The following is a 17,709-nucleotide window of genomic DNA, read 5'->3' on the forward strand; positions in this document are numbered from 1 at the left end:
GAGTGTACTTCCAGAAAAACCTGTAAAAGAAGGAGGGAAGCAGAAGAGGAAAAGGAAAAATGCTGAGCAGGACCAGTCTCAGCCCAGCCTTGGCCTGACCCACAGTGGAAGAGCTGTGAGGCATAAACCACACTGCAGAGTTGAACTGGCCTTTTGGACCTTGTATCAGTCGTTGGCTTGGGAGGTGAAGGAAATTCCCAGGTAGGGGGCTCCATTCTTCCTGCAAGGGGATCTGAGTGGGACAGCAAATCAGCATCTACACCCAGGACAGACAGCCAGCGTGAACTTGCATGATCCGCCATCGCACAAGAGGGGAAAGTAATGATTAAAATACAATGTGCCATCCTGGAAAGAGGGCTGGACCTGGGAGTAGGTCTTCAGCATTTGAGATATGGTGGAGATAGGGTGGATAACCTCTGAGGTCTCTTGCCAGGACCAGTTACATAATTTTGCAGAGCCCAGTGCAAAATGAAAACATAAGACCACCTGTTAGAAAATTAATCATTTCGAGACGGCAACAGCAGAGTACTAAACCAGGTACAGGGTTCTGAGCATGGGGCCCTTTGTGACTGCATGGGCTGGTCACCCATGAAACCAACTCTGTCTCTGGCAGAGGGGATTGCAGGCTTTGGGACCAAGGAACTCCAGCCTGGGAGCCACGCACAGCCTGAGGCTGTGCTGAAAGCAGAGGAGGAAATGTGACCCAGGAACTGCATGCCACAGACCAGGACAGTGAGGGCTAGAGGACAAAGAGGGAGTGGGTTAGTGAGCCTGGAAGGAATGTGGCTCTTCCCACAGTGCCTCTGGGGTCTTGTGCATCAAGTACCCATCTAATGAGCAAACTCACTGAATATACCGTGTGTGTGTGAGACAGAGAGAGGAGAGAGAGAGAGAGACAGAGACAGAGAGACAGAGAGAGACTAAAAGAGAAGAAAGCTGCAAAGTGCTGGAGGGCAGGAGTCAGAGGTGAAAGAGGCCCATTCTGCCCATTCTTGCTGGAAAGAGGCTTTGCAGAGGGGCTTGCCTGGGAACCATAAACTGGAAAGGGGGCCAGGGTGAGGATTCTGAAGTTTGCCCTAGGGGTAGGAGCATATTTTAGGGGACTAGCGACACATCCCTCGGCTTCCAGAAGTCGTATGGGGCTAAACGTGGAGAGTAACAAGCAGGGAGACGCGACGAATATCAGGCTCAGGGATCTCCAAACGCAGCCAACTCCTCCCGGGGACACAGACCCCGAGGGGACACGGTCTGCCAGAGGGGCGTGTGCTCCGCGGGATCTGAGCGAGCGCCCCGCCCACTCGGGGGCCGCCCTCCCCTTGCCACCCGGCTGGACCCGCCTCCCGACGGTGCGCGGAGGTGCGGCTCGGTGCGCAGCTGCGGAGGATCGCTTCCGGGGGGCGGGTCAGCGGAAGTGAGGGCGGTAGAGGCTGGGCGGCCCACGGTGGAAGGAGGGGCAGTGAGGTGAGAGAGTCCCGGAGCCGGAGACTGAGGTGAGAAAGGTTCTAGGGCGGTGTGGAGACGGGAGCGCGGCCTTCCAGCCCGTTAGTAGACTGGGTCTACGTGCCAGGCGCTGTGCGGAGCTCGCGGCTCCTGTTCCTGCGCGAGTTCTCGCGGGAGCCGCTGGTGTCCGTTTCACTTGGCCCGGGGGAAACTGAGTCCCCGAAGGGTAGTTGCTCGTCGGAGTCCGCCAGCAAACAGTGACCAAGCTAGACCTGAGACTTCTAGTTTCGGCTTCGCTGCTTGACGGGCCGGGCTGTCCCGCCGCGCATTCTGAGACCTGGCCGCGGCTCGGAGGCTTCCGCGCACTCGGGTCCAGGGCCTGTGGGTACAAGGGCCGCTGGGCAGGCGGCGAGGACTTGGCCGACCTTGGCCCAGGTCGGGGCGGCTGCCGCGGGGGAGGGGCGGCGCGCCCTGACCTGTCCCCGCAGGGAGAGGGTCCACGTGGGTCTCCGGGCGCTGCTGCGCGCGGCAAAGTTTCACGGAGCGCGGCGGCCGCCGTGGGGTCCCCCGGGACCAGGGGTGCTGAGCGGGGCCCTGCGCTGGAGGAGCTCCCGGTCTCCTGAGGGGGACGCCTGTCAATAGACAGCAACGGCAGCCTCGGTGACAAGACCCACCGGTGCTGCCAGAGAACGGGGGAAGATCTTCTAGCCAGTGAGACTTGGGGGCGGGGGTGACAGCTGAGTTGGTGTTCTTCATTCGTTTAGTTAGTTCCGCGCGTTGAAGCGCTCACTGTGTCCTAGGCAGATACCGTGCTGTGCGCGGGGATCACGGTTATCTAGTTCTTCTCGCGAGGACTCTGAGGGACAGGCAGGGTGCTGCGGAGCGCACAGGAAAGGACCTGACCCTGTCGCAGGGAAGGAAGGTGATGCTTGAGCTGAGCTCTGAGGAATGAAGAAGAATGAGCTCGGCGAAGGGGGTGCTGGTGTTTGATGCAGGGCTCAGAGGTGGGCCCAGTATTGGGGGTTGAGGGCCAGTGTGACTGGAGGGCAAGGGGAGAGCAGGAGGGCTGGCTGCGAAATGTGCAGGCCTTGGTACTCGGTGAGTGTGGTCTAGAGAGGGCAGAGAAAGATGGGTTTGGGACTGATTGTGGATTTTATCCTGTGTTGGCTTTAGTAAGCCAGTTTTAAACGGAAGAGCGATGTGATTAACAGTGTGTTTGGGAAGGATTCCTCTGGCTGTGTGTGAGGGTTAGGCCCAGCTGGGTCTTTGGAGGTAAGGTCGGAGAGAAAGTGGCAGTAAGCACTGTTAGTGCAATTCGTGGCCAACACGGACATTCAGCACAGAGCCTGGCACACAGAGGGACTCTGATAATAAAGGCTTGAACTGAGCTGAGAAGATGGAGCCCAGGCAGGAGGTGGCAGGACCTGGACCAGGCTTTGGGTGCTTTCCACTGGCATGACCACTGAGTGACCTTAGACAAGTGCCTTCCCCTCTCCCACTTCCTTTCCCCATGTCTATCGTAAAGTGAGTGACCCCTCCTCTCCTACTGGTAGAAGAGGGGACCCTCCACGGGAGGTCTAGAGCTGCTTTGTCAGTCTAGTCTGTCCCCCGTTCAGAGCCTGTCCAGGGCTACCCAGTGACTTCTTACCGGGACCTCATGACTTGACCCCTACTTTAGTAGCTTTATTATGCTCTGCTCCTCTTTCCACATCCTTCACCCTCCTGTGCTGGACCTGTGCTCTTGTTGTTTTGTCTTCATTTCCTACTCCCTCAAAACTCACTACAGGGCACTAGGGCCAGAGCTCTGACCTCATCTGGCCACCTGCCTAGTGATATTCAGCCTTTGCTAGAAGTACGTATTCATGTCCTATCACTCTGCTGGACAGCGAGTTCCTCGAGAGCATGACTGTGTCTTACTCCCCCCATAGCCCCTACAGTGCCCAGCACAAGGCCTGGCACAAGTGGGTACTGTTGGTGTTTGATGAACAAGTGAATGAACGAGCACACTGCATCTGCTCACCATGCAAGAACTGCTATGAAGAGCAGTCAGATGTCACCTCACCTATCTGTGTCATGTTTTAACAGTTCATTAAGCACTCAACCCCATTTCACTCACTGACCCTTAAGGTAGCCTCCAGTGGCAGCTTTTCCTGTCCCCTTTTTCCAGATGGAAAAACCAGTGTTCAGCAAAGTCAAATAACTTGCCTGTAGCTACAAAGCCAGAAGGTGGCTGAGCCAGGATAAACTTTTTTGGCTCTTTTCCTCTATAGCTCGGGAGACTGAGATTGGCATGAGCTGGTGTTTGTTCTCCTATTTTCTCTGATCTCTCCCCTTGCAAGGGCCCAGCAGTGCTTTTATATCTCATCTTCAAGAACGAATCCTGGGCTTGGATAGTACCTATAACTTGGCTCGATGAGCTTTCTAGCTACCAAAGGGTTCTATTTGCATCTTCAGAGAAGTCTTGGTGTTAGTCGTGGCTCTGCAGGGCCTGGTTTTGTGGGGCTTGTGTGGTGACCATTGAATCCCCACTGTGGGGGGTTGTTTCACAAGAGGGAAATCTGGTGCTCCTCCAGATGGCCTGATATGAAGGAGTCACGCCTCCCACCTCCTGGAGCTGCCCTGTGGCTGCCTTGTCCTTCAAGTGAAGGAGCTGGTTCACGTGTCGGGAATGGAAGCCAGTGTGGTAAGGGGCATTCCCACGGCAGGGGTACGGTGGGGGAAGGTTGGGTGCTGGGCCTGCTGAGGTACAGTATAAGGTTCTGAGACTCTCCAGTTGAGCACTCCTTTCTCCAGAGGCCTGGAATTGGAGCAAGGCCACCATTTCACTCCCTCTCCCTAAGAAGAACCAACTATGATCCTGGGGCACTTCAGGAGTCAGTGTATGTCTGCCTTTCTGTACAGAGGGCTGGAAGGAAAGCCTGGATAATCTCTACACTTAGCTACTTCCTCTTCCCTTCACTGACCCTCCCAACATTGACTGCCTTAGCAGCAGCAGGTATTCCCTTGGGTGGCTGGCCAGGGTGTATGTAGGCTGGCAACTGGGGAACCTGCCCTCACTATAATTGAGAGTTGACTTGCCCCTAGAGTGTGCCCTGTCCCTAGGTTTGTGGAATTCAGTCTCCCTGCTAGAGGAGAGGACAGGGACAGTAGTTGGATTCAGTCTCTGAGGTTGTGACTGTCTCTCTTTCTTTGCTCCAGACCATACCAATCTGGCAAAACAAGCCGCATGGGGCTGCTCGAAGTGTAGTAAGAAGAATTGGGACCAACCTACCCTTGAAGCCGTGTCCCCGGGCGTCCTTCGAGGTGAGTATGTTGGAAGGGCAGGAGGGTAGAGGCTCAGAGTGCTGCTTCTGTGCCCCAAACCCCTTGGTACTGCCCAAGTAGGTTGTTTCCTGGTCACTTTTCATTCTGTTATGAAATATTTGTTAAATGCTTATAATAGGTCCTGGTCACTGTGCCTTCCTGAGTGCATACAAACCTGTGACTACAAGGAACCTGACAGGTCTCCACATGGGACAGTGAGTGTTGTGATTTTTGAGTTGAACTCTGCTTTTCTTCACCAGCCCTAAGAATTGGCTATGTCGCCAGTATTTTTATTTATTTTATTAATTTTTTAGATGAGGTCTCCCTATGTTGCCCAGGCTAAGTCTTAAACTCCTGGGCTCAAGCAGTCCTCCTGCCTCAGCTTCCCATGTAGCTGGGATTACAGGCACAAGCCACCATGCCCAGCTCCACTATTTTTAGTGTTTCTCTGAGGCCATAATTCCTCAGCCTGCTCTTTTTGGCCAATCTGGGCATCCTTTACTGGGGTACTTCGGTCTTACCTCTGTGTCTAGGGATCCTTTAGCATCCACTCTGCAGCAGAGATTCCTGCCTGGCCCAGGTTTCTTGAGACCCCTTCTGTGGTAGAAAGCGAAGTAGCATTTATTAGTCCCAGCTGCCTCCCTCTAGGAACTAATGGTTAAGCACCAGCCCCAAACTGTATGGTTCAGTTCTGTGCATTTGGGGAGCTGGGACACAAAATAAATACTTCTGCTTTCTACCCACACAGAGGAAATAGAAATATGTGCATAAAAGGATGTGGCCCAGGTAGAAATAGAAACGAAGGAGCCAAATCTGTATAAAAGATGCTAAGCAGCAGAGTCTGTAGGAACTGGATCTGGAATTAGACGAGGTGTCAGGGTTGGTATTAGGTCAGGAATGGAGTTGGAAGTATATATGTTGCAGGGGTAGGGGCCAGGAAAAGCTGTCCCAGTATTCAGATTGCCAGCTGTCCAGAATTGCCTAAAGGTCCTGGGCAGGAACTGGTCCTAACTGCCTCAGAAGCATCAGAAAAAAAAAGGGAGACAGCTAGGGAGCATGGCTCACTCCATGGAGGCTGCCCCCACACTTGGCTGTACCCTTTGGCCAGATGCTGGCAGAGACAGTCAAGGGCACAGGCTCTCACAGAGCAGGAATATATGTGAGTAGTATTAGTAATGCTAGATAACATTTACTGAGCACATACTGTGTGTCAGGCACTGTGCTGAGTACTTTGTGTTTACTCATTTAATTGCCAAGAGCAAAGGAGCATTCAGCGCTAATCAGGAAAACAAATGGAGGCTTCCCCCGAATGGCCTGTTTTAGCACTAGTTCCTGGGTCAGTGGAAGTTCTTCTCTGTGTGACCTTGGAGTATCACTTCACTCCTGTGAGTCCCAGGTTTCCTATCTGAATGCAGGAGCTATCAATCCTGGATCCATCCACCATACCAAATAATTTGTAGCAGAAACAGCTGAATTTTACTTGTATTTAGATATGCATTTATTACTATTATTAAATTACCTTAAATATTAAGGGACTCTTACCAATTTATTTTGAAAATTTAAGCACATGAAAATATTAAAATTATGAAAAGTAAAAGGAAAATAAATTACCTATAATTACACAGTAATAATACAGTAACTATTAATGTCTTAGTGTAGTCCTCTCTTTTTCTAGATAGATGTTTTTTACTTTGTTGTAATCACAGTCAACATGATTGAATCCTAATTTTTCACTTTACTCAACATCTCTAGGTTGTTGCTCATTTGGGTTGAGGAGCTATTTTAAGAAATCCTATTATGGTTCCTTTTGTATAATTAATTTCTTTTTATTTAAATCTAAATATATTCAAATTATCAGGTTTGTTTAAAACACCATTGCTGTGACAATGTCGATCTCAGTTAGCTATACAGGATTATAAAGAGCTAGTCAGGAAAAATTTCCTATTGCTGTAACAGGTTGTTGATGACCTTGTACTTGTATTTTCACCAGAGGGCACAGTGGTTTTAGACAGTAGCCGTCTCTATTAAAAGGTGATTCAGGCCTGTCCCACTGAAGACACAGAACTGTTTGTAATCCCATGGACTCTCATGCATCTGGCCTCTTTTTGTTTTTATTTTGAGACAGAGTCTGGCTCTGTTGTCCAGGCTAGAGTGCAGTGGTGCAATCTCGGCTCACTGCAACCTCTGCCTCCCAGGTTCAAGCCATCCTCCCACCTCGGCCTCCTGAATAGCTGGGACTACAGGCGTATACCACCATACCCAGATAATTTTTGTATTTTTCTTTTTGGTAGAGCAGGGTTTTGCCATGTTGCCCAGACTGATCTCAAACTCTTGGTCTCAAGCATTCTGCCTGCCTCGGCCTCCCAAATGCTGGGATTACAGGTGTGAGCCACCATGCCTAACTATCATCTGGCCTCTATTCAATGTTTTCGACCAGGAACCTTCTTCTGCCCCCTCTAGGAAGCCTTCCTGACTCCCAGTGCCAGATTAGGTACCCCTCCTGTGTATTCTGCAGTTTCGGATTGGCTTATCATGGCGTCTGTAAATGTTGATGAATTTTGCTTCTCCATAGACCCTGCCCAACATCTCTGACCTGTGTTTGAGAGATGTGCCCCCAGTCCCTACCCTGGCTGACATCGCCTGGATTGCTGCAGATGAAGAGGAGACATATGCCCGGGTCAGGTAGTTGAGGCAGTAGCTGGTCTGCTGAGGAATGGAGAACTTCCCAGAAGAGGTGGCAGGCAGCAAGGAGAGAGGAATGAGAACTGTGGGGGCTCAGAGAGCAGCAGAACCTTAATGTGCTACTCTTATAGGAGTGGGGGAAGGAACTTCAGGAGCACAGTGGCCTGCCATTTCTAACTGACCTACTTGGTTTTCCCTGGTCCAGGAGTGATACGCGCCCCCTGAGGCACACCTGGAAACCCAGCCCTCTGATTGTCATGCAGCGTAATGCCTCCGTTCCCAACCTGCGTGGGTCCGAGGAGAGGCTTCTGGCCCTGAAGAAGCCAGCCCTGCCAGCCCTAAGCCGCACCACTGAGCTGCAGGATGAGCTGAGCCACTTGCGCAGTCAGATTGCAAAGATAGTGGCAGCTGATGCAGGTAGGAGCCCCTGTGCCAGGGCCAGAACATAACAGGCTGTTCCTTTCCCCTGGCTTTTGGGCAGGATAGGGGTAAAGAAAATGGTAGTCCTTGGTTTGGAGGTACTTAGGTTCCGGGCCCTGGAGTTGTCTTGAAACCTGGCTAGCCTATAGTGCCTCTTAGATGGTTTCCACCAGCCATTTTGGGCTGAATGGTTTGGTTAGGAACAAAATCTTCACTTAACCTGTGACCCCAGGCAGAGTCCCTCCCTTAGCCCCAAAACTGACACCCTCTTCCAAGTGTCTTTAAGATCACATCTTACATAAGCCCACAGTAGCTTTTTTTTTTCTCCCTCAGTCTTGCTCTGTCGCCCAGGCTGGAGTGCAGTGGCACGATCTCGGCTCACTGCAACCTCTGTCTCCCAGGGTGCAAGTGATTCTCCTGCCTCAGCCTCCTGAGTAGCTGGGACTACAGGGATGGGCCACCAGGCCTGGCTAATTTTTTTTTTTGAGATGGAGTCTTGCTCTGTCACCCAGGCTGGAGTGCAGTAGCACGATCTCGGCTCACTGCAAGCTCCGCCTCCTGGGTTCACGCCATTCTCCTGCCTCAGCCTCCTGAGTAGCTGGGACTACAGGCGCCTGCCACCATGCCCGGCTAATTTTTTTGTATTTTAGTAGAGACGCGGTTTCACCATGTTAGCCAGGATGGTCTCGATCTCCTGACCTCGTGATCCGCCTGCCTTGGCCTCCCAAAGTGCTGGGATTACAGGCGTGAGCCACCGCGCCCGGCCATAATTTTTATATTTTTAGTAGAGACAGAGTTTCACCATGTTGGCCAGGCTGGTCTTGTATTCCTGACCTCAGATGACCCACCCGCCTCAGTCTGTCAAAGTGCTGGGATTATAGGCGTGAGCCACTGAGCCTGGCCAGCTTTCCTTTTTTTGGAGACAGGATCCTGGGTCTTGCTCTGTTGCCCAGGCTGGAGTGCAGTGGCACAATCTTGGCTCACTGCAACCTCTGCCTCCCAGGCTCAAGCAATTTTCATGCCTCAGCCTCCTGAATAGCTGGAATTACAGGTGTGCACCACCACGCCTGGCTAATTTTTGTATTTTTAGTAGAGACGGGGTTTTGCCATATTAGTCAGGCTGGTCTCGAACTCCTGGCCTCAAGTAATCCACCCAGCTCGGCCTTCTGAAGTGCTAAGATTACAGGCGTGAGCCACCATGCCCGCTGGCTTTCCTTTTCTTTTTGTTTTTGAAACAGTCTCACTCTGTCACCCAGGTTGGAGTGCAGTGGCGTAGTCTTGGCTCACTGCAACTTCCACCTCCCAAGTTCAAGCAATTCTCGTGCCTCTGCCTCCCGAGTAGCTGGGATTATAGGCGCACACTACCATGCTCAGCTAATTTTTTGTATTTTTAGTAGAGATAGGGTTTCGCCATTGCCCGGGCTGGTATCAAACTCCTGAGCTCAAGCAATCCGCCTGCCTCAGCCTCTCAAAACGCTAGGATTACAGCCATGAGCCACCGCACCCTGCTTTCCTTTTCAATACAAGTAAACATATCCCCCACCACCACTGAGACGTACCCTTCTTAAGCACCTATCTTCCCTTGCCTTGTCGTTTCTACCAGGGATCACAAGTGGCTTACCACTTCAGTTCTCATATTGCTAGTGACATTGTCCCCATGCCCCACCCTTCAAAGTGGGGAGTTGCATGACATTATGTTACATTTTCTTATCTCAAATTAGTGGACTTTTTTGGTGGAAGGAGAATTTCATAAAGTTGGAGATTTTGGCCTTAAAAATACAGTGGCCGGGCACTGTGGCTCATGCCTGTAATCCCAACACTTTGGAAGGCTGAAGCGGGTGGATCACCTGAGGTCAGGAGTTCAAGACCAGCCTGGCCAACATGGTGAAACCCTTTCTCTACAAAAAATACAAAAATTAGCCGGGCGTGGCAGCATGTGCCTGTAATCCCAGCTACTTGGGAGGCTGAGGCACAAGACTCACTTGAACCTGGGAGGCGGAGGCAGAGGCAGAGGTGGAGCTTGCAGTGAGCTAAAGTTGCACCACTGCACTCCAGCATGGGCAACAGAGTGAGACTCTGTCTCAAAAAAAAAAAAAAAAGGTCCATTATGCAAACAAGCCCTGTAACCCACCCCTCCAGCTTTCTGTCTACAGTTAAGGCAGAACCACTGGAAACGGATGGGAAGCCTGCCTTGACCAGAGGCATGGACAACCAACAGGTGGATCTCTCCCAAGATGCTCAGGGCTTATCTTCATATTCCTCCCATCCTCATTTTTTCACTCTGCATTGATTCAGAGTCATAGCTCCGAAATTTATCAGTTGGTAGGACACATGAAAATCATAGTATTCTTTGAAATCTTCATGTATTTAATTTCTTCACATGGAAGTTTTATGAAGAATTGCACTGAAACTCCATTTATATTTCTTGGCTACTTTTTTGTCATCCAAGAGACAAACTGAAGTAACATGTTTTTTTAGAAACATAGTTTTTAGTGTATTTAGTGTTTTCAAAGTATTTTTAGAAATGTAGAAATTAAGGAAATTCTCTCCACTGAAATTTGGGAAGGTTGGGAGGTTTGTCACCATTCTTGTTTTGCTCGGAACATGTCTTCTAGTTCACAGATAACAAGATTCAAAGGAGCATAGTCAAAAGCACTAGCCTAGTTAGAGAAAAGGACAAATTCAGGCCTTAGCTGCCACTGCTGCTTTGGCCTATGACAGAGCTATCACTCCACAGCCTATTGTGGAATGGGAGTTTTAAATGCCAAGGCCTTTATGGGCTGGGTTTTCCTGCCCTCCTGGAACACTGGAAAAGCCCAGTGTTTCTATAGCTTTCTGAGCCCCTGAGTGAGAAGCATAGTGGAATGACCCTCCAGTGGCTGCAGATACCATCCTGGCTCTCCCAGACTGTCATGGTGTCAGCCCAGGAAATGAATGTTCAGTAGGCAGGGCTATGGGGAGAAGATATTCCTACTGTGTTCTAGCCCCAATGTCCATCCATGCCTATTGTTTTCTCTTTCAGCTTCGGCTTCATTAACGCCAGATTTCTTATCTCCAGGAAGTTCAAATGTCTCTTCTCCCTTACCTTGTTTTGGATCCTCATTCCACTCTACAACTTCCTTTGTCATTAGTGACATCACCGAGGAGACAGAGGTGGAGGTCCCTGAGCTTCCATCAGTCCCCCTGCTTTGTTCTGCCAGCCCTGAATGTTGCAAACCAGAACACAAAGCTACCTGCAGTTCGTCTGAAGAGGATGACTGCATCTCTTTGTCCAAGGCCAGCAGCTTTGCAGACATGATGGGTATCCTGAAGGACTTTCACCGAATGAAACAGAGCCAAGATCTGTAAGTATCTGATGAGGAGCTCTAGTATCTATTTACTCTGAGTTGCCCATGGCCAATGATCTAATGCAACATACTTACATAGTAAGTTCTTAGTAGTACTGTCTGTTATGTCATTCATAAAGCTTGCTGACTACCTGCTTGCCAGTGCCTGGGGCCCCAGTTTGAGGAAAGAGCAACACTTTACATTTATTGGGTTAGGTCACCCCAACCAAATATGAGGCTAGTAGGGATTTTTACAAGACAGCTCATCTAATCCAACTTCTGTCTTCAGGTGGCTTTACCACTTCAGTTCTCATACTGCTAGTGACAATGTCTTCATGCCCCACCCTTCAAAGTGAGGGGTTGCATGACATTATGTTTTGTTATGTTTTCTTATCTCAAATTGGTAGGCTTTTTTGGTGGGAGGAGAATTTCATAAAGTTGGAGATTTCTACTTTAAAATACAGTGGTCCATTGTGCAAACCAACCCTACATATTCAGTGATTTGAGAACAAGGCTTTTGAGACTCGCCAGTAGTTCCGAAACCTAGCTGTCCATCAGAATTGCTCAGATTTGTTAAAAATACACCTTTAACTTAATAAAGTAGAACCCCAAGGAGTGGAGCTCTAGGTTTTTCCGATGGAGTATGAGGGACTTTGGGGAATACCTACCTTGAAAAACTTTATCTGGCAAAGAAACCTCAGGGAGTCACCCCATTGCATAGTGTTTCTCCAGTTGTGGGTTGTGGTTTCAACAGCTGCACAGGACTCACCAGAGGAGCTTGGTTTGAATGTAGGTTCCTGGGCATTTGAGAGCCAGACCTTGATGGCCAGCACCCAGCTTGTGCAGCTCTGTTTGTTAATGCAGATGAAAAACTGTTTTGGGGACAGGGAAGTGAGGTCTTCTCCTGAGTTGATGTTAAGTTCCCATTAAAGGGAAAGTTACTTGCCCTGGATCCCTTTTTGTCTCCTGGGATCCATTTCCCTCTGAAAAGTAGACCAGGCTAAGTGACTCCCTCCTTGCCTCCTGGCAGTTGACCCATTTAGGGAAGTCACTCTTAACCTTCCTTCACTGGCCCTAGTCAGGTTGGTCATACTCACCCATATCTTTTTGGTCTTCCACGTTCCCAAATTCAGTTGCTGCTGCTTTTGGTCTTCTCTGAGCTGTTTTCTTCTGAACACAATGTTTTTTAGGTTGACTCTCAAACTTTCTCTTACTTGCCTTTTGGACCAAATTAGATTCAAGACCCTTATTGCCAGCCCCCTCCTCCCACTTGTGTCTTCAGATCAGAAGGAGCTGGGTCAGTGAATAAGAATGGGAAAGTACCCCAGTCAGCAAAGGTTCAGATATGTCACCAACCAAACGCAGTCCCTCTTGTTGCTTTGAAGGTTGAATAATCAGTCTTGGCTCTTATATTTAGCTTACTCCCCAGTAAAACACCTTCTTGAGGATGAATGTATATAAGTTCACTAGGATTTCAAGCAACTATTTTCCAGGTATCTAGGACCCTCTTATATGATGTATCAGATAACTTGGGCCTACTTCAGTCTGGAGTTGGTTTTGTTCCCATGCGTTTCTTGTGTGCAAGTTTTGCTCTAATTCTGGTTCTCATAAAAAAAATCATCTCCCCTGAAGGGGAGACCAGGAAGTAGGAAATCCCAAGCACACCTTTTCCCCAGAACTATTAAGGGTCAGAATAGCCAAGAGTCATCAGTCACTTCCCCTGCTGACCCTCTGGGGAAATGCTACTAAGAAAACATAGGGCCAGAAGGCAGAAGCAGAAGTTTAGCCACCAGCGGCCAACTCTGACTGATTGATGGTCCTTTACTTTGCCCACACTTTATAGCTATTTCAGGAAATAGTAAAGCATTCTAGTTAAGAGAAGAGATCTGGAACCAGCTAGTTTGGTTTTGAACTCTGGATTCACCGCTTACTTGCTCAGTGACTAGTGACCTTGGGCAACTTGTATAACCTCTCTGTGTTTCAATTTCCTTATCTGTGAAAGGGAATTGTAATAGCACCTACCTCGTAAGATTGTTGTGAGGATTCCATGAGATAGTGTATTCAAATATATACAACACTACCCAGGAAAGAGTAAGTACTCAAGCTATTATTGTGTCTCTAGGAACCGGAGTTCACTGAAGGAGGAAGACCCTGCTGTGCTTATCTCTGAGGTCCTACGAAGGAAGTTTGCTCTAAAGGAAGAAGATATCAGTAGAAAAGGAAACTGACAACCCTCAGCTCTGCAAACTCAGTCTCATGCTCCTGGAATACCTTCAATAGCTGCCTTCCTCACCACAGATGTTTCTGCCTCTAAAGGAGAAATCTTCTGCAACAGTCTTGCTGACAAGCTAGAGCTTGGACTGAAAGAGAAGAGCTGGATTATATGTTTCCCAGACTTCAAACCCTAGCAGAAGCTAAGGCTTGTGATTTGACCCGAGACATTTGTTTCAGGTAATTGTGTAGAATGAAGTATCTCAGTTTAAAGGGTAAGAGAGAAATTGTTTCTGGTTTTTCCTTGCCCCTGTGTGAAAACAGGTCCGAAATGACTGACTGACTTCACTGCATTAGACCCTATAACTGGTTTCACAAGACACTTTGTGCCCAGCTGTCACTCACTCTCAGCAGCTTCCTTGCAGCAGAGCAGGGCTGAGGGGAAGGGGCTATAAATGTTTGTATACATGTTCACAGGGCATGGAAAATCTTATGCTGCTCCATCATAAACGTACACCAATGCCCAGCAATCACCCTTCTCATTTCCTTGTCTAGATGTAGAGGTCAGGCTGCTGAACCAGCCAACACGTGGGCTACTGCTGGGAAGCCTGGGCTGTTTTTTTTCTTAAACACATTTTATATACTGAACAACCAAATCTACCCTCCATGGCCCTGAGGCCTTATCAGTTCCACTGATTAAAAACTTTCTCTTTCACGGACTTTAAGCCCGGTAGGAAAGAGAAAGGAGGAGGGGGAAAGAGCATACCATCTTTCTTCCAGGCCCTTGACTGCTCCTTTGGGTTGGGCCAAGGTTTGTACCTACCACACCATGCATGACTCAGATGCCCTCAGGTCCCTTTCTCTGTGGTATGTATTACTGTGTGTGTTTGGGTTGAAGCACTACCTGACATTAAAAGAAGGACTTGGAGAGAGAATGCATTTGCTGTGTCCATCTCTTGAGTTGTGATTACCCAGTATCCTTCAGGGGATAGGATTACTGTTCATTTTAAAGTATATGAACTTAAACAGGCTATTGGCCTCTCCTCTTTCCTTATAAGGTCCTGCCCTTCTAGGGGGTTTCTTCCCCCTTTCTGTCGAGATTTTGCCCTATACTCTTTTTCTTTTTTTAGAAACAGTATCTAGCTCTGTAATGCCCAGGCCGGAGTGCAGTGTTGGGATCATTAGCTAACTGCAGCCTCCAAACTCCTGGGCTCAAGTGAGCCTCCCACCTTAACCTCCTGAGCAGCTGGGACTACAGGTATGCACCACCACACCCAGGAAATATTTTAATTTTTTTGTAGAGATGCTGTCTTGTATGTTGCCCAGGCTGGTCTTGAACTCCTGGTCTCAAGCAAACCTCCCACCTCAGCCTCCCAGAGCACTGAGATTACAGACATGAGCCACCGCACTAAGCCCCATACATTCTTAAAAAAGCAGGTCTTCCAGGAAAATGACCGGAGAGATGACATAGAACACAAAAGTAGAACATTTAAATTAGGCCAGGCACAGTGGCTCACACCTCTAAATCACAGTACTTTGGGAGTTCAAGATCAGCCTGGCCAGCAAAGCAAGACCTCATCTCTACAAAATATTTTTAAAATTAGCTGGGCATGGTGGCATGTGCCTGTAGTCTCAGCTACTCAGGAGGCTGAGGTGGGAAAATCACTTGTGCCCAGGAGGTCCAGGCTGCAGTGAACTGTGTTCATGCCACTGCACTCCAGCCTGGGCAACACAGCAAGACCATGTCTCAAAAAACTAAAATTTAAGTTAAAAAAAAAAAAGCAGTTCTATCTTATAACCTGCAAGTTTGTCCCCTAGAGATTGTTTAAGCCTCTTAGGTACCATATCAACAACAAAGGATAATGCCTTGGGTAGACGACAGGTCAAACTAGACTCTGGTTCAGATCAGACTCAGGGCAATAACAGCATATACTATTACAGTTGCATTTTCAAAAATAAAATTGATAATGGTTTAATTACCAATTATCACAAGAGCCACTTTATAAACATTTATTTGGATTCATAGTTTTACAAAGGGGATTCCCTCCTATCTTGTGGGAAAAGGGTAACAGTCACATCCTGATTGTTATAGAGCTCAGGCTTCTTAAGGGGGATATTTAAACACAGAGTATATAACTTTAAAGTGCTGTACAGTTACCACAAAAATAAAATAAGAAACTAGCACCATTCTACCTCTCTTCTGCCCACACCTGGGTTGTGGGGAGATTTGCTAATCACTCAAAAAAAGGGTCAAGAGTAATCATCCCAAGCTTAGATCAGCCAGAGATTAAAAGCTCACACATCTGGCCCAGCACGGTGGCTTACACCTGTAATCCCAGCACTTTGGGAGGCCGAGGCGGGCAGATCACGAGGTCAGGAGATGGAGACCATCGTGGCTAACACGGTGAAACCTCGTCTCTACTAAACATAGCAAAAAAAAATTAGCTGGGCTTGGTGGCATGCACCTGTAGTCCCACTACTCGGGAGGCTGAGGCAGGAGAATCGCTTGAATCCAGGAGGCAGAGGTTGCAGTGAGCTGAGATCGCACCACTGCACTTCAGCCTGGCAACAGAGTGAGACTCCATCTGAAAAAAAAAAAAAGAAAAAAAAAAAAACAACCTACACATCCATAAGCAAGGTCCCAGTCAGACATCTGGAGGGCTCTGTGCAGGCTAAGTAAAAGGCGCTTTCATGGAGAGAGAAATACCCACCGTGCTGCCTCAGTGTTCATCATAGACTTGTTCAGGGAATTTACCAGCCACCATCTTCCTGAGGAAAAGCCATGATGCCAAACCCAGTTGTCTTAACAATGGTACTGCCCTTTATTTACATAGGGAAGATGCTCAGTAATGATAACTTCATCCCATGCCACCTTCCCACCTAAACAAACTCACTCGTCTCTCCACCCACAACTGTATTTTCCTACATCTCTGTCATTTCAAGGCACTTTTAGGAACAAAGCTTCAAAACATTTAGAATTGGTGCCTGATAACTTGATTACCTTCAGAGTCCTGGGTAAAGAGCAAATCAGGCTTCAGATTTTGAGTTGGCCCATCCTCCTGGCACTGAGCCCGGGAACTGTCAGGAAACGGCCCTAAGTCACAATTCCAGTTATTCGTTACATCTTGAAAAGGAGCTCTAGTGTTGTGGGCAATGACCCGCTGACCTTGAGAATCTTCAGTGAAAAGCTGACTCCAGGAGTCCTTGTCATTGTTTTCATTGTCCCAGGAAAACACAGAAACCGGACAAGAGCTTTGTTTCACTGATTCTATGTTTTCTCCATTCCAGGATTCCCTGTGTGTTTGAAGGAGGACAGGGGCCTGCCTGTTTTCTTTGGCAGACATCTTTCTTTCCAATTTAGTCTTGCCTAAGGGCTGACAGCATTTGTCCCCAGGTAGTTTGGTGTGTTTCTCCATACTCTGATAGTTCTTCTTAGACCCATGAAGCCATTCCCATTTCCTGGCAGAATCCCCTTTTTCTTCCTTTTGGTCTAGCAAACAAGAACTTTCCAAGTCCTCAGTGAAGGAAAAAGCCAATGGGGTATTACTCTCTCCAGCACAGTCTAGAGTATCAGGCTGGAGCAAAGATAGCTCAGTTCTGTGGTGGCCAGAAGTCTGGAGGGACTGAGGAGAGAGTCCAGCTTCCTGGATGTCTGCAGTGGTTGAAGTGGCTAAAGGGGATGCCATGCAATCATGTGCTAAGCCTGGGATCAAATGGTCTAGCTGGGTCGCATTTTTCTTGGACTCTTTGTTGAGCTGACTTTCTGTATGAGATGAAACACTCTTCTGGTCACTACCATTTGTCTTTCCTAATAAAACAGGAATGAACAAATACTATTCTGCAGAAAAACTGCCCTAAGCAGGATTCAGTTGGCTTTTTCTGAAATCAGTATCAGCTACTATTACTACCTAGTGCAGGAGTCTTAGCCTCTTCACATAACTTTGTAGCCAATCTTCCTGTTTTCAATCTTGCCAGTCTCTCATGAATGAACTCTAAAACATCAGATCTTATATTCCCTACTCAAATACACGGAGACTTCCCATCACCTACCTAATAAAGTCAAACATCGCGTACAATCAGACCACAGCCTACTTTACCAGCTGAGTTTTCATTTATAGGTTTGTTTAACATAGGGCACATCAGTTTTGCTTTTGTTTTTTATTTAATATGGTTTTTACTAAATGATGATCCTGGCCAAATATACATTCCTGGACATTATCCTTAAAGAAACATGCTAGGCCGGGCGCGGTGGCTCAAGCCTGTAATCCCAGCACTTTGGGAGGCCAAGACGGGTGGATCACGAGGTCAGGAGATCGAGACCATCCTG

The 17,709-nt window shown here is 48.3% G+C and overlaps 2 protein-coding genes and 1 pseudogene across 10 annotated transcripts in view; 1 reads left to right on the top strand and 2 right to left on the bottom strand.

Annotated features, from left to right (window-relative positions):
* The first annotated feature begins 1,359 nt into the window (after positions 1–1,359).
* Positions 1,360–14,321, top strand: MTFR1L (mitochondrial fission regulator 1 like). 4 transcript variants are annotated; one of them, XM_017856152.1, is made up of 7 exons: positions 1,360–1,490; positions 4,014–4,123; positions 4,639–4,743; positions 7,316–7,425; positions 7,631–7,842; positions 10,904–11,189; positions 13,294–14,321. In XM_017856152.1, exons 2-7 carry the CDS (start codon positions 4,109–4,111, stop codon positions 13,397–13,399), a joined length of 834 nt encoding a protein of 277 aa, XP_017711641.1. In that variant the 5' UTR covers positions 1,360–1,490; positions 4,014–4,108; the 3' UTR covers positions 13,400–14,321. The 4 variants fall into 4 exon arrangements, with proteins under 4 accessions (XP_017711641.1, XP_017711639.1, XP_017711638.1 ...); XM_017856150.1 differs by having other exon boundaries at positions 1,362–1,490; positions 3,991–4,123; positions 10,868–11,189; XM_017856149.1 differs by having other exon boundaries at positions 1,362–1,490; positions 10,868–11,189.
* On the bottom strand, positions 1,498–3,984 carry LOC108518020 (uncharacterized; annotated as a pseudogene). The gene has a single exon (XR_001882268.1). The product of XR_001882268.1 is annotated as an uncharacterized LOC108518020 (transcript).
* A 1,057-nt stretch (positions 14,322–15,378) lies between the features above and the next one.
* Positions 15,379–17,709, bottom strand: part of AUNIP (aurora kinase A and ninein interacting protein) — a 25,927-nt gene continuing 23,596 nt past the window's right edge. For 4 of the 5 annotated variants that reach the window (XM_017856148.1, XM_017856145.1, XM_017856146.1 and 1 more), the window contains one exon: positions 16,181–17,190. In XM_017856148.1, coding sequence (XP_017711637.1) covers positions 16,355–17,190 — 836 coding nt within the window. In that variant the 3' untranslated portion in view covers positions 16,181–16,354. Of the gene's footprint in view, positions 17,191–17,709 lie in introns of all 5 variants that reach the window. The other variant, XM_017856144.1, reaches the window with a different exon arrangement.

This window comes from Rhinopithecus bieti, unplaced genomic scaffold, assembly GCF_001698545.2.
Source record: "Rhinopithecus bieti isolate Rb0 unplaced genomic scaffold, ASM169854v2 scaffold_41644, whole genome shotgun sequence".
Taxonomy (NCBI): Eukaryota; Metazoa; Chordata; class Mammalia; order Primates; family Cercopithecidae; genus Rhinopithecus; species Rhinopithecus bieti.

Coding starts and splice junctions, on each gene's coding strand:
- MTFR1L (XM_017856150.1), top strand. Junction 4,744..7,315: donor GTCCCCGGGCGTCCTTCGAG/GTGAGTATGTTG, acceptor GCTTCTCCATAG/ACCCTGCCCAACATCTCTGA. Junction 11,190..13,293: donor ATGAAACAGAGCCAAGATCT/GTAAGTATCTGA, acceptor TTGTGTCTCTAG/GAACCGGAGTTCACTGAAGG.